The 15,145-nt window shown below is 41.0% G+C and overlaps 1 protein-coding gene across 2 annotated transcripts in view; it reads right to left on the bottom strand.

Moving 5' to 3' along the window:
- Positions 1 to 15,145, bottom strand: part of nebl (nebulette) — a 372,808-nt gene that overhangs the window by 170,635 nt on the left and 187,028 nt on the right. For both annotated transcript variants that reach the window (XM_041183735.1, XM_041183736.1), the window contains exon 4: positions 5,319 to 5,426. In XM_041183735.1, coding sequence (XP_041039669.1) covers positions 5,319 to 5,426 — 108 coding nt within the window. The remainder of the gene's footprint in view (positions 1 to 5,318; positions 5,427 to 15,145) is intronic.

Raw genomic sequence — 15,145 nt, 5'->3', positions numbered from 1 at the left:
AAGAGCATGCACACTCTTAAGGACATTCAAGAGGTGCCATTTACCTACACCTCAAGCAGGCATTTGCATACACAAATACAAATAGGAAAGCTCCAAGACCACTCTCCAACCCCAAATCCCACAATCACTTACATGTGGGCTTCAGTTCCCCACCTCACAATCACTGATCACTTACCTGTGGATCGCAATCTCCCCAGGTCACTGATAACTTACCTATTGGCCACTGCGGCTCTAGCAGTAACAGGATTTCTATCACTTATTCCTCCCATAGTGCTGCTCGTACGAGGATAAGTACCAAAGCACAATATCTGGGACTCCTCAAGCCCCAACATTCATGCACAGGCTAAGTATCAGGGGTTGATGGCAAAATCACCAAAAATGGACAACTAATTTTGTGGTACATCAAAGAATTTGTTTATGGTTTATCATAATAACGTTTCACCGGGATTTTTAATTTATTCAATTAAAACTGACTTTTGCAAAAGGAAATCAAATTTAAAAGAAAATGTGTACGTAGACATCAAGGTTATGTTGGTACATTCATGAAGCATAGTTGCTGCTTTTATTGCAAGTCTTACAATAGTTTTATCAACTGGAGTTCGTTATTACTAATAAACTCACTGATAATTTTCCTTCAGATTTGGTATCCAGTAGACTTCAGTTCTTCCATTCTCTCTCAAATCATCAAGGAAAGCATTTATTCTGCAAAAAAATGCAAATATTTAATGGAAAAGAAGTGATGGCTATTGTTTTCCAGTACTTTTGAAGTAATATACTTCATGGTGTCTCTATATAACCAGTTACACTGCCAAACATTCATACAGTTCTTTTGTTCTGATCTTAAGTCCAAATCCTTTCATTTAATTTGTGTTCTGAGGTTATATACCCACAAGCTGCGTGCAGCATTTCCTGGGAAGAACTGCTGGAACAGAACACAGTGACAGGTTTACAAGTTGTTCTAATGAAGAACGGATGGTACAGAGTTGTTTTTGAGTACTGCTTCCTAGGTACCAATAATTTACAAATACTGGCTATTAGTCTTGCTAAGACTAAAAGAAAAAACGTCTTTGATAAATGCTTCAATTGGGGAAAAGCAACACCTGTTCAGTTTTTATCTTCATACTGTGACAGGTCTTAGGGCCATTTTAACCCTGTCCACTCAGCTAATGCCAGACAGTGGACAGTTAAAAATTAGGTTGCAGACTGAATTTCAGTGCACCAGGCCACAACGCTTTGTGGAATACCTGCATTCAGTCCCCAAGCATAACCCAGAGCTTCTGGTAGCCTGTCATTTTAATTTTCCACCTTGTTCTCACACTGACATCTGTCCTTGGCCTGCTGTACTGTTCCTGTGAAGCTCAAGGTAAGCTTGAGGAATAGCATCTCATCATTTGATTCAGCACTTTACCATCTTCTGGACTCAACACTGAATTCAACCATTCCAGACTATAAACTCTGTCCCCCATTTTCTTTCCTTTTCATGGCCAGAATTTTTCAGTTGGTGAGCGGGCTCGGCGGGAGTGGTCGCAGAGCCAATCGCCACCCATGATCAGCTCCACGCCACCATTTTACACGGGCTGGCCAATTAAGGCCTGCCCAGCGTAAGACTCGAGCCATAGTGCTCAGCGCTATCTGTGCGGGCGGGGGGCCGAGGGAGAGTCAGGGCCAGGGCTCTTTTGCGCATGTACGGGAAAGAGTGCTTCAATCTCCCTGAGGCACGGAGCTGCCTCAGGGAGATTGAATTGCTATTGTAAGTAATGAATAAATGGATGAAAAATTTATCTAAACATGTCCCCTCATGTGGCTGTGTCACATGAGATGGGACATATTTTTATATGTAGGAAAACATTTTTATTTAATTAATAAAAACTTTAGGAAACCTCATCCCACTCATGGATGGGGTTTCCTAAAAAACATGAAGGCCATTTGGCCTTTTCGCCTGCCTGCCAACCGTAAGGATGGACGGGCAGCGTTAACAATTACAATAATTACTTCCTTAATGGCCTTAATAAGCTGTTTACATATCAACGGACATGCAGCCGGCTCCAGCCTGCGCCCACCGAATGAAACATCACGAAACGTCAGGACACACGCCCGACATCATCGTGCGTCATTTTACACGTTGGCGTGTCAGGCCCGCCCCCACACGCCAACTGAAAAATCCTGCCCCATGTTTCAGTTTTTCTTATTTTTGCTTTCAGACAGCAGCACACCTGCTCTAGGCACATCATTTGCTTCTTTGTTTATTTCCTTGTCCCATCACCATTCCCTTTGGTCCTGTATGAATAACTCTCCTGTTATTCAATCTCTCGTGTCTATCACAGACCTTCCTTGAACCTTGTCCCCCTTGCTCAAAACCCATTACATCTCTAACTTTTCCCAGTTCTGATGAAAGGTCATTGACCTGAAACATTAAGTCTCTTTCTCTCTCCACATGTGCTGCTAGACCTGCCAAGTATTTGCAACATTTTCCGATTGTGGAGAGATCCCATTATTAATGCAGCAAATGTCTATTCCTTAACATTTTTAAAAATAAGGACCTCTGATCAGAATGGCTTCCATTACTACATTCCTCAGTCTGCATGGGTTAAACACCCGGGATTAATGCCACTGGTGATGTTGCCTTTGTGTTAACGATCCCATCCCAAAATTTGGAACAGCTTCAATCTTAGAATAGACAGAAGGGCACAAGTTTGTTGGCGTTTCACGTAATGTGACACAGCAGCCTGCCAGTAATTTTAAGGTTATGTTTGTAACACCATCATTTTTCTTTTAACTAGGTGTCTCTATTGATTACAGCTTTCTCCTGTTCAAAACTAAGTCATTTTCTGTATCATTACCAACAACGAAAAAGTAATTACAGGATTGCATTGGCACATATATACTCATAGAGAATTAAAGTTAGTTACTATGGTTGAAATAATAGCTGATACAAAAGAATGCTTGAACACTGGCCCATAACATGATTGATACAATACCAACATTTTAATATTCAATAAACTGCACCTTCCCTTTTGGTTCTCCAATCCGAGTTTGGATTCCAGGTTAATGGATTGACACTACTTTTAATCCTAGCTGACTGTATACCTCTCCATGAAATGATTTGGGTGAACTCAACACAGCTCTTCTGCTCTGATATAAGATCATTAACCTGAAACATTAACTTTGTTTCTCTCTCCACAAATGCTGCCAGGCCTGCTGAGTATTTCAAGCATTTTCTGTTTTTATTTCACCCCAGCACTTGTAACCGAGTGCCAATTTACAGCATAAAACTGTTTGTAACTCAGCCAAAGCTGCCTGCTTTATTAGAAGGACATCTGTAATGGTGATAGATGCTGTTTTTCAATAAATGTAAGGACAGAACAAAATGCTGGAACACAGGAACTAGAAATTATGGCCATGCTACATCTCACCTTGAAATACCAGTTTTTGTACTAATGCACAAAGTTAATTTCGAAGCAATGAAATCTTCCATCTTGAGTAAAATAAGTTCCACCAAAATACAAGCAAAATCAGGTAATGGTAGTTCTTAACTTACCCATTTTTGAAAGAAATCCAGAGGAAAATGAGATAAAGTCACCTGTTAAATATATTTAATGTAATTTCAGAAAGGCTCAAGTCATTGGTGATGTAATACAAAGCATTTCTAATTATGGGAAGGAACTTGAGGTTTGAGCAAATAAAATTAGTAAATTATTTTAGCTATTACAATGATGAGTAGACAGATGACAGAATTTTTAAAAAACAGTTTCATTTTTCAGGGATTAATCATATGCATTCAAAATCAAACAGCAATGGCGTGCCAAATTTATAGAACGTTTTGATATCCATATTAGCAAAAAGAATAAGGAAATTACTCACATTAGCTCATTAAATACATCACTCACTTTACACAACCAAGACCAGCTAATGTCATGTTATGCCCTGCAAACATAGATTATTCAGTCAACTCACCAAAGATCAATTAACAAGTGTTAACATAATCCACACTGCAAACATTTTCTGAGATTTAATGGTATGCAGATGTAAATTTATTGACATGATTGATCACCTTGCTGTGCCCATATACCATTCTCAGTACATGTTAAATCACTTTAAAGGGTATATTTCACAAATTGCCCCTTCAGGGTTTGATTTTAGTGGCTGCGGTTTTTCTGTAATAAACAGGAAAATAAAACTATTCAATGTTCACTACAAATACAGAAAAAATATTTTGATTGATTCAGTTAATCAGTTCATAATACAAAATCATTCAACTTTTTAAAACTTCAAATAAAAAAAGGCCTACCTTATTTCACAAAATTCTTCAATGCCCATTTGTCTTGGTAGATGCACTGAAAATTAACTTGTGAAACTCAAAACGTTCAACTCAAAATGATTAATTGTGCTGTCAATGTGCCTTAATGATCCTTGGAGTGGTGTGAAAACAATTCTTGGTAATAGCAAACACCAGAAAAACCCACTGTGCTCAGCCAAACATTTCCATGTTAATGTTATTAGTTCATGCAGCTTAAGTTGTGATCCACTGCATTTACACAATTCTTAAAGGCCACAAGAATTGTGATCTAATCTCAACAATTTTCTTACTTGGATGTAAAATAATTCAACTAGAATTTGGCATTTTTTAAACAGACAAATACATTGTTTAAAAGTAAAATTCAGTGATATAAATTTCCAACTATTCATGTGGTCTTCAACAGACAATGCACAGACAGAGGAACAGATTGTGTGTCAGTACCTTTACTTAACATAAGATGTATTGAACTTGAATTAATTCAGGTAGTGGAAGATCAAGAAAGCCTAAAATCCCCTCAGTCTGCACAGACCTTCAGAGATTAAGAGATGGGAAAACAAGTAAATATAATTTTTAAAAGAAAGGCAAGATTATTGCAGTTTTAAACACTTTTTGTCTTGAATCAATTTGTGATGGTTACATTCATTTGATGTATGGTGCATTTTTGTGCATAAATGTCCATGTGTATGTCACAAAACACTCAAACAGTCTCACATGCACTTCCGGAATCCATGTAAAATAAAATGATTCCCATTATCTGAGAACACTAATTGTATCAACACATTAACACAACATTTCTTTCGGTAGGATGAATTGTGTATTACAACAAAAGCAAGATATTTTGGAGGAGAAATATCTGGTGTTCCCATATCATTCCACATTCTACATCCAGGCATTCTATTTTCACCATACACATATGCATTCTCTCCTAACAGTGCAGTACCATCTCCACTGTCCATACTATATAAACAAAACAAGAAAAAAATCTATCCTCATGCATGTTCTCAGACAGAACACTACATACATTACTGATTTGCTCTTGAGTTCTTTTTAATCTCTGCAGTTCAGGAGTGTCAGTAACGATGCTAAATCCTCTTCCCCGGTTCCTTTCAAAGTCTTCTTTGTATTTCGCCTGGAAGGAAAAGGAAATATAATTCAAAAGAAGCATATCAAAGTAAACAAGTTCATTCATTTATTCCTGTCCCTCTTTGTCACAGATATATTTAGAATTATACAATGGTAAAGCATAGAAGGCGGCCATTCAGGCTGCTGTGCTAGTTCTTTGGTAGGGCTACCGAATTAGTCCCATTCCCCAGCTCTTTCCTCGCAGCCCTGTAAATATTTTTCTCTTCAAATGTTTATCCAATTACCTTTTGAAAGTTGTTATTGACTTTGCTTCCAGGCACAGCATTCCTGACCACAACAATTCACTGCATAAAAATTGTTTTCCTCATGCTAGCTTGGATTCTTTTGCCAATTACCTAAATCCGTGTTCTCTTATTAACAAATCCTTCTACAACCTGGAACAATTTCGCCTTCTTTACACTTACCAAAACACCTAAAGATTTTACACACCTCTATCAAATTTTCTCTCAAAAGCTTATAGCTCTAAGGAGAACAGGCCAGCTTTCCCAGTCTCTGTACGGTCTTGTCCCAGGTACCATTTAATAAATCTCTTCTGCGCCTAGCTAAAGGCTTTAAAATCCTTCCTAAAGTGTAGTGCCCAGAAATGACATAATATTGCAGCTGATGCCTAGCCAGTGTTTTATAAAGATTTAGCATTGCTTTCCTGCTTTTGTATTCTATATGCCCCTATTTATAAAGCCAAGAATTCTACAAGTTTAACAATTTCTCAACATGTCTTGCCACCTTTAAGGATTTCTGTACATACACCCCCAGGTCTCTCCGTTCCTGTATCTCCTTGAAAATTGTACTATTCAGTTTATATAGCCTCTCCTCATTCATCCTACTAAAATGTGTCACTTCACACGTCTTTGTGTTAAATTTCATGTGCCATGGATGTGCTCATTTTACCAGTTGTCTATGTCCTCCTGAAGTCTGCTACCATCACATTATTAAATTTCCGAGTTTTGTTTCATTTGCAAACTCAAACTATGCCCTGCATATCCAAGTCCAGGTCATTAGTATATTTCAAAGAGAACATCAACTCTCAGGGGAATACCACTGCATACTTCACTCCTCTCTGGAAAAACAACTGTTCATCACCACTGTTTTCTGTCCCTTAGCAAATTTCATATTTACGCTGCATTTAATCCAGTGTGCTTTAGTTTTGCTAACAAGTCTATTATGTGTAACTTTATCAAATGCCTTCTGCAAGTCCATTTATGGATCAAATATTTCAATGGCTTCACATAAAAAGTAACCTTCAAACAGATTTCAGAGATAAAAAAACAATGATCTAATATTCTGAAGGTTTATTTATGTATCATTGTCAGGACAATATTATTGTATTCATGATCTTCACAATAAAGTCTCTAGTAAACATTGCAAATCTCAACAAAATCTAAGCACTTGTGCATGGCAGAGTCCTCTTACAGCAGTTAGTTAAAAAAAAAACTGAACAAAATTACCACCCGAAGCGACAATTGGTGGGGAAAAAAAGCAATATTATTCCAGTGGATCAGCAACTTGACTGAGGCAGCTGGCTTTTCTGGCCATATATTTATTCGTTTCACCACCTCAGTCAATCGAAACACCAGACCAATACATAAATGCACTTCCTGGGCAAATAATTTATTTAAATCTAATTAATGTATTGCAATATTTATTAACACAACTGGAAGCTAAACTGTGCATTAATTCAGCTCTTGAGCTCTTGTTCACCCCTATAAATGAGGTATTCAGGACTTTAAAAACTTTCAACTGTTGTCTCTTGGTTGACCACTACAAGCTCACACTTGGTTCCATTTTTCAGAAGAATGTCCGATTAATGTTATCAGTTCAGTTCTGCAGAATCTATCAGCTTGGAACATTAATGTTCTAAGCTCTGCCAAGGTTTAAACACAGATGAGGAATTGGAAAAATTGGGAGCTAATGTAGGTGAAGGAGTTTTGGGCAGGCAGGACTTGGTGTGCAATAGGGTATGGGCAGCAGAGCATTGGAATAGTTGAGCCTGAAGGCAGAAAAGATTCCAGCAGCAACTGGGCTGAAGCAGAACTGAAAGGTGAGCAATGTTGTGGAGATGGAACCATCTTTGTGATACAGTGGATAAGGGGCTGACAGCTCAGCTCAAGTTTGAACTCAACATCCAAGTTGTGAATGGACTCAGACAGCTGTCAGAGAGGGAGATGGAGTTCATGGAAAATATACAGAATTTGTGGCAGTTGTTGAAGACAATGGCTTTGGCCTTCCAAAGTTTAACAAGAGGAAATGATGGGCCAGAAATTGCTGTGTAATTTACATCACAGGTGGAATTTAATGCCCTTCCCCTGTGGTGATTTTGCTGGTGGGGACCCTGCCACCTTCCCATCTCCACCCAGATTAAGTCTGTGGCAGGAAGGTTCGTGGATGGCCTCCCTGCTCTGTCGCCAATTAATGCCCGGTTAAGCGCCTCATCCTGCTGTGACTGGTATTAACCCAGCGGGAGGACAGCAGACTCGCCAAGTAGGGAGCATGACAAGCAAGCCTGTACAGGGCAACTTGCGGGCTTTCGGGGAGTCCCTCAGGCATTCAGTGCCTGATCGAGGGGCTTGTCATAAGGAAGGGGCTGTCATTGCTGCTGATTCTCCTCACCCCGCCTCCTCAACCACCCTCCTCCCGCCATCACTCACTTATGGCCTGGGATCCAGTGATGATCCTAGGTTTCGGGTGGGTGTTGTACCGGCGGTAGCCAATTCCTCCCCAGTGCTGCAGCTGTTCAATACACCTCTGATTGGCCGGCAGCTCTCAGCAGGTAGGTCTTCCGCCCCCAAGGTCCTTGATCCCATGGAAGGCACGCCATTGTCCAGTTAAGCGCTGAGTGGCACTTAATTCAGCAGGCTTTCCCTAAAAGAGGCGACACAGGGCTCTCACCAGCTTTCCAGCTGCCAGGCAAGACCCCTGCCACCTCCTTGAAATCCACATTTGGACCAAGGCTATAATGAGGTCTGGAGCTAAGTGGTCCTGACGGAACCCAAACTGGACAACAGTGAGCCTTTTTTTTTTAGATATTCATGGGATGTGGGAGTCACTGGCTACAGCAGCATTTATTACCCATCCCTAATTGCCGTTGAGGTGGTGGTGAGCTGCCTTGGTGAGGAAGTGTCACTCGATTGCATTGTCAATGACTCCTTCCATCACTTTGCTGGCAATTCAGAGTTGGGGTAACCAGCTGCATTGGATTTGTCTTGCTTTTAGCGGACATACCTGGGCAATTTTCCACATTGTTGCCACTATCGTAGTTGTACTGGAATAGCTTGGCTAGAGGTGTGGCTAGTTCTGGAGTAAAGTCTTCAACACCATAGCTGAGGTATTGTCAGGAACCACAGTCTTTGTGTATTGCAGTGGTGGCCAAACTTATTGAACTTAAGAGCCAGATGCTCAAGAGCCACGAGACATGAACAAACTTTACACAGGCTACTTATTGTTAGTGGACGTCTTGTGGTTCTCCATCCTGGCCATATTTCTTTGAAAATCCAACTAGTGTGTTGTCAAGGATCTATGAAGGAGCTCCATCAGGTGTTCATTTGTAAGGACTGCACGATGTTTCGACGTGAAAAACTTCATTGCAGAGTGCAGCAAACAACAGCAGTATGTTGTGACGAAAACTGAAATAAGTCGTACACTAGTTTGAGCTGGGGATATTTTGTTTCCGGCACTTGCTTCCAGAAATTGATTGTAGATTGCGGTTTATTCATCTTTAGGCCCTCGTTCTCCTGGAAGTCCGGTAGTTCCATTTCTATAGCAGATGTTTCTGTAACCAGAGGTTCGAGAATCAGACAACCCATTGTTGACAACATCAACCATGAAATGGGTTTACAAGGAAGAAGAAGCAGGATCTAAATTCCTGCAAGTCATCAAAACTGGCTTGAAAATGATCAAGCAGTCCTTGTACTTTATCTGTGTATTCTTCGAGTTTGTGATCTTTTACTTCAATATCAGGGAATGTGTTTACCCTCCTCGAGATAGGAAAAGTGGTTGAGGTTTCTGGACAGTATGTCTCTTTGCCAAAGCCTTATTTTACCCTGAAAACTGAGTGAGGTCAGAAATAATCCTTCCCCTGGAGTACCAAGTTGAGAGTTTGTAGATGCTGCATAATATCAGTGAGAAACATCAGATCCTGCATCCATTCGTTATCTTCCAACTGTGAGTAGGATCTTTTCTCTCCTTCAAGGAAAGCAATGATCAGCTCCAACAGTTCCACAAACCTATGCAAGACATTGCTGGCTGACAACCTCAATGCAGTAGAAAGAGACATCATCAGGCTTGCCCTCGAGAACCAGCTCAATAGAATTTTTGAACTGTCAGTGAGCGATGAAATTGACAATTTCAGGGGCTGTTTTCATAACATTTTCGTACTTGAAGTATCTTGCTGCTAGATGTTCATGATGAATGATGCAACGAATAGGGAGAAACTCTTGTAAAGTGATCCTAAATTTCTAGAGTGTAATTAGGCCTGCATGTTTCCCAACCATTGGAGGTACTCCATCTAGTGCAACAATGATGAGTAGATCCAGTGGTACATCAGCATTTGTCAATATTCCATCAAGTGCGTCTTTTATGTCAACACAGCGATTGCTTCTTTTAGCGCCACTAAGTCCAACATTTCTTCTTTGTTACATATGAACATTGAAATAGGAGGAGTAGGTTATACGCCCCCTGGTGTCTGCTCTGCCACTGAACAAGATCATAGCTGATCTGTTTGTGTTTTGAATTCCACATTCCCATCTACCCCCGATAACCTTTGATTCCTTTGCCTAACAAGAATCTGTCTACCTCTGCCTTAAAAATATTCAATGACCCCATCTCCATTGCCTTCGGTGTTCCAAAATCGCACAATCCTCTGACAGAAACAAATTCTGCTCATCTCTGTCCTAAAAGGGTAACCCCTAATTTTAAAACAGTGCTCCTTGTTCTGGACTCACCCACAAGAGAAAACATCCTTTCCCTGTCCACCTTGTCAAGGTCATTCAGGATCTTATATACTTCAATCAAGTCACCCCTCACTCTTCTAAACTCCGGTGGAAACAAGGCCAGTCTGTCTAACCTTTCCTCATAAGACAACTCAATCATTCCAGGTATCAATCTACTAAAACTCCTCTGAACCACCTTCAACGCATTTACATCCTTCCTTAAATAAGGAGACCAAAACTGTACTCAATATTCGAGATCTGGTCTCACCAACGCCCTGTATAACTGAAGCATAACATCCTCACTTTTATGTTCGATTCCCCTTGTAATAAAGGGTAACATTCCATTAACTTTCTTAATTACTTGCTGTACCTACATGCTAACTTTTTGTGACTCACTCACTAAAACACCTCTGCACCTCAAATTCTGCAGCTGTTCTCCATTTAAGTAATACTCTGCTTTTTTATTCTTCCTGTCAAAGTGAACAACTTCACATTTTCCAACATTATACTTCATCTGCCATATTTTTTCCCACTCACTCAACCTATCTATATCTGTCTGCAACATCCTTCTGTCCTCTTCACCAACATACTTTCCTACCTATCTTTGTGTCATCTGCAAATTTAGCTACCGTGCCCTCACCTAATCTATACTCCCGTCATCTAAGTCATGTCAGTTGTAAAAAGTTGATAGAAGTATATAAAAGATCCTGTAAAAAGTTGAGGCCCCAGCAGATGGAAGGGGTCATCAACAGTGCAATCAAGTGGCACACGCTTAGCAATAACCTGCTCACTGCTGCCCAGTTTGGGCTCCACCAGGGCCACTCAGCTCCTGACCTCATTACAGCCTTAGTTCAAAAATGGACAAAAGAGCTGACCTCCCGAGTTGAGGTGAGAGTTACTGCCTTGGCATCATGGCCACATTTGGCCGAGTGCAGCAAAACTGGAGTCAATGGAAATCAGGGAGAAAACTCTCAACTGGTTGGAGTCATACTTAGCACAAAGGAAGATGGTTGTGGTTGTTGGTCATCTCAGCTCCAGGACATCACTGGAGCAGTTCCCCAGGGTCATGTCCTCGGCACAACCATCTTCAGCTGCTTCATCAATGTCTTTCCTTCCATCATAAGGTCAGAAGTGGGGATGTCGCTGATGATTGCACAATGTTCAGCACGACTCACGACTCCTCAGAATCTGAAGCAGCCCATGTCCAAATGCAGCAGGACCTGGACAATATCCAGGCTTGGGCTGACAAGTGGCAAGTAACATTTGCGCAGCACAAGTGCCAGGCAATGACCATCTCCAACAAGAGAGAATCTAACCATCGCCCCTTGAGGTTCAATGGTATTACCATCACTGAATCCCCCACTATCAAAATCCTGGAGATTACCATTGACCAGAAACTGAACTGGTCTAGCCATTTTAATACTGTGGCTACAAGAGCAGGTCAAAGGTTAGGAATCCTGCGACGAGTAACTCACCTCCTGACTCCCCAAAGCCTGTCCACCATCTATAAGGCACAAGTCAGGAGTGTGATGGAATACTGCCCACTTGCCTAGATGACTCAAGAAGCTTGATACCATCCAGCATAAAGCAGCACATTTGATTGGCACACATCCACAAACATTCATTCCCTCCAACACCGATGCACAGTAGCAGCAGTGTGTACCATCTACAAGATGCACTGCAGAAACTCACCAAGGCTCCTGAGGCAGCACCTTCCAAACCCACAACCACTACCATCCAGAAGGACTAGGACAGAAGATAAAAACAAAAAACTGCGGATGCTGGAAGATAGATGGGAACACCACCACCTGCAAGTTTCCCTCCAAGCCACACACCATCATGACTTGGAAATATATCGCCGTTCCTTCACTGTCGCTGAGTCAAATTCCTGGAACACCTTCACCACATGGACTGCAGCAGTTCAAGAAGGCAGCTCACTCACCTTTTCAAGGGCAACTTGAGATGGGCAATAAATGCTGGCCCAGCCAGCGAAGCCCACACTCCGTGAATTAATTTAAAAAAGAGAGATTCCACTTGTTGTATCTTGCCAATCAGACAAAGGCCCATTTATGCATACACTGTTTTCTGCCCGCCAGCCAATTTTCTATCCATGCTACTATGTTACCCTCTACAACATGAGCTTTCGTTTTCCGCAATAACTTTTGATGTGGCATCTCATAAAATGCCTTCTGGAAATCCAAGTACAGCACGTCTACAGGCTCCCCTTTATCCACAGCACGTGTTACTCCTTCAAAGAACTCCAATAAGTTAGTTAAATATGATTTCCCTTTCACAAAACCATGCTGACTTTGCCTGATTGCCTTGAATTTCTCTACGTGCCCAGCTACAACCTCCTTAATGATCAATTCTAACACAATTATATAAAGCCGAGGAAACATAACGAACAAATATCACCAGCTGTGGGTTGTCTTATTTTTCTGTGGATTCATCAAGATCTAAGCTGAATGCTAGAGAGTTCTTCAAATCACTTTGTATCTTGCCTGCAACATCAGCACTGATCTGGGAGATACGCCTATCTGTAGTGTGGTGTGAAATTGGAATTTGTGTTATTAGGCTTGGATCTAAAACTGCAACAACTTCAGCAATATTCTTCTTAACAAATTTTCTATCAAAGCATGGACATTTAGCGCAAGCAAGATTCCATGCCTTAACAAAGCTATCTTTAGTTGTTTTGTCAGCTTCCTTACTGAATATTGAAAGTAGTGTCTGCTGGCTATTTAGGGGTGATTTTAACATGGTTAACTTGTTTATCCATACTTCTGATTTAGGAGGATAGTCAGATGAAAATTTGTGATTCGTTTCATAGTGGCATTTCAAATTACTGGCTTTGTAGTGAGTGAGTGATGCACTACAGATAAAGTAAATAGGTTTCTCAGCTTTTAGCAATGAATGCAAACTCTTCCTCCCATTCTGGCTTAAAACTTCTGTTTTAATCTTCACACTTTCGTTTCTTGAAATTTGATGATTTCACTTTTGTTCACACAGGGTTAGAACTGAAATCTTCAGTTTTCCCTCCAGAACCTTCCACACTTCAGAAAACGGCCGCTGAGAGTCACGAGGCCCTGTGTGGGAAAACTAGAAAAGAAATCTCGTGACAGCATTGGAACAAATAAGTAGGAGAAGGGTTATGAAGATCAATGATTCGTTCCAGCACCGTTGCAAGATTCCTTTTGTAGTTTCTCACTGGTCCTACATTGGTCAACGTGAGTCAGAGATATATATTTCAACAAAGGATGTTGTTTGGCTCATTTTTGTTCAGACTCATCTTTGTTCAGACTCATCTTCAGCCGCATCTTTGGCTGAACTGAATCGGAAATTTTTTTGTTTAATATTAAATCGGAAATGAGCAGCAATGAAAGCGCATGGAGAAGCTAGTTTTAAAATGGAATTTATAATGAAACTTGGGTTCTGCCTTTCTTTGATGATGCCAGGGGCAATAAAAACAGAAAGGCCAAAAAAATCTGGCTCCTGTCACCTGCCCTCAGGGTGAAGTGGAATGGATGGAAGGTTAAAAGTTGGGCAACTGACAACAGAGCAATGAGAAAAAATTCCATTTTCAATGCAGTCAAACTGGATGTTTGTTAATCGAACATCCAGAAGATGTGAAGAAACAGCTAGGGGCATGGAGAGAGGAGTAGAGATAGAGTTGCAGGAAGAGATAAAGAGATTGAAATTTCTGAAATTAATCTGAGTTCTCTGGAGCTGTGGGTCTTAACATTTTCACCTCCGATAATCCCCCAGACCCCGCCCTTGTAAAAATTCCACAGACTGCCTTACACTGATGATTCCCCTCTATCCTCCCGTACCCACTTAGTCCAGTATTGCACATTCGATATTAACAGTGAATCATCCACTTCTAGGACAGTTAACCTCTCACACTCTTTCTCTCCTCCTCTGTCTTAAACAGAATAGCACAGTAAGAGCCCAGGATACACACTCTCAATTACACAGACATTCCCTGCACATTTCAATAGAGAAACAAATTCAGTTATAAACTGGAGACTTAAAAGATGAGACACAGCTACCTCCACCTCTGTGGAATCTCTCTCACTGTGTTTCTTTATCTCTCTCTCTCTCCCTCTGTCTGTATCCTATCTCTCAGTTCCTATCTCTGCCTTGTTCTTTTTCATTGTCTTCGCTCCTATCTCATTAGCATCGCTGTCTGTCTCTCTACCCTGGGCGTAATCTTCATAAATGTATTGTCAAATATTTCTATCAGACTGTTAATTTTATGAAATTGCTGTATTTGTCATGTTACATGATAGAGAGCGAATTGAAGGGAGGTACAGAGTGAGGGGGAAATCCCCCTGCCCCTCATTTACACAGGTTCAGGACAGTAATTTAAAGCCCTTCTGAATACTTTGAGATATCCTCTCAACAGCGCTGCTGTCAGTCACTTCACTTTTAACCAGACGCCAGTGTCTGCTCACGGTCATCCTAAATCTGTTTCTGCCCTCCCCTCTTATCTATTTTCTTCAAATAAAGATTTTGTTTGCTTTCACAATGCAGCTCCCTTCTTCTCCAGTTTGACGCGACCTCTCTCCAAAGCGCGATTAGCCAGTTTTGCAGCACAAGGGGAGAGCCGCTCTCTATGGGCTGAAGGACCGCATGCAGCTCGCAAACTGTGGTTCTGCCACCCTGGGTACATGAAGTCAAACTGGCTGAAGAGTAGCATCTGTGATACAGGGAATCCCAGAAGGAGGTCAAGAATTATCTTCCACTTGGTACTTCTGGCTAAAAATGGCTGCAAATGCTTCAG

The sequence above is a fragment of the Carcharodon carcharias genome, chromosome 3, assembly GCF_017639515.1.
Source record: "Carcharodon carcharias isolate sCarCar2 chromosome 3, sCarCar2.pri, whole genome shotgun sequence".
Lineage (NCBI taxonomy): Eukaryota > Metazoa > Chordata > Chondrichthyes > Lamniformes > Lamnidae > Carcharodon > Carcharodon carcharias.
Note: the sequence above shows the minus strand (reverse complement) of the source record. Positions and strands in the feature narration are given on the sequence as shown.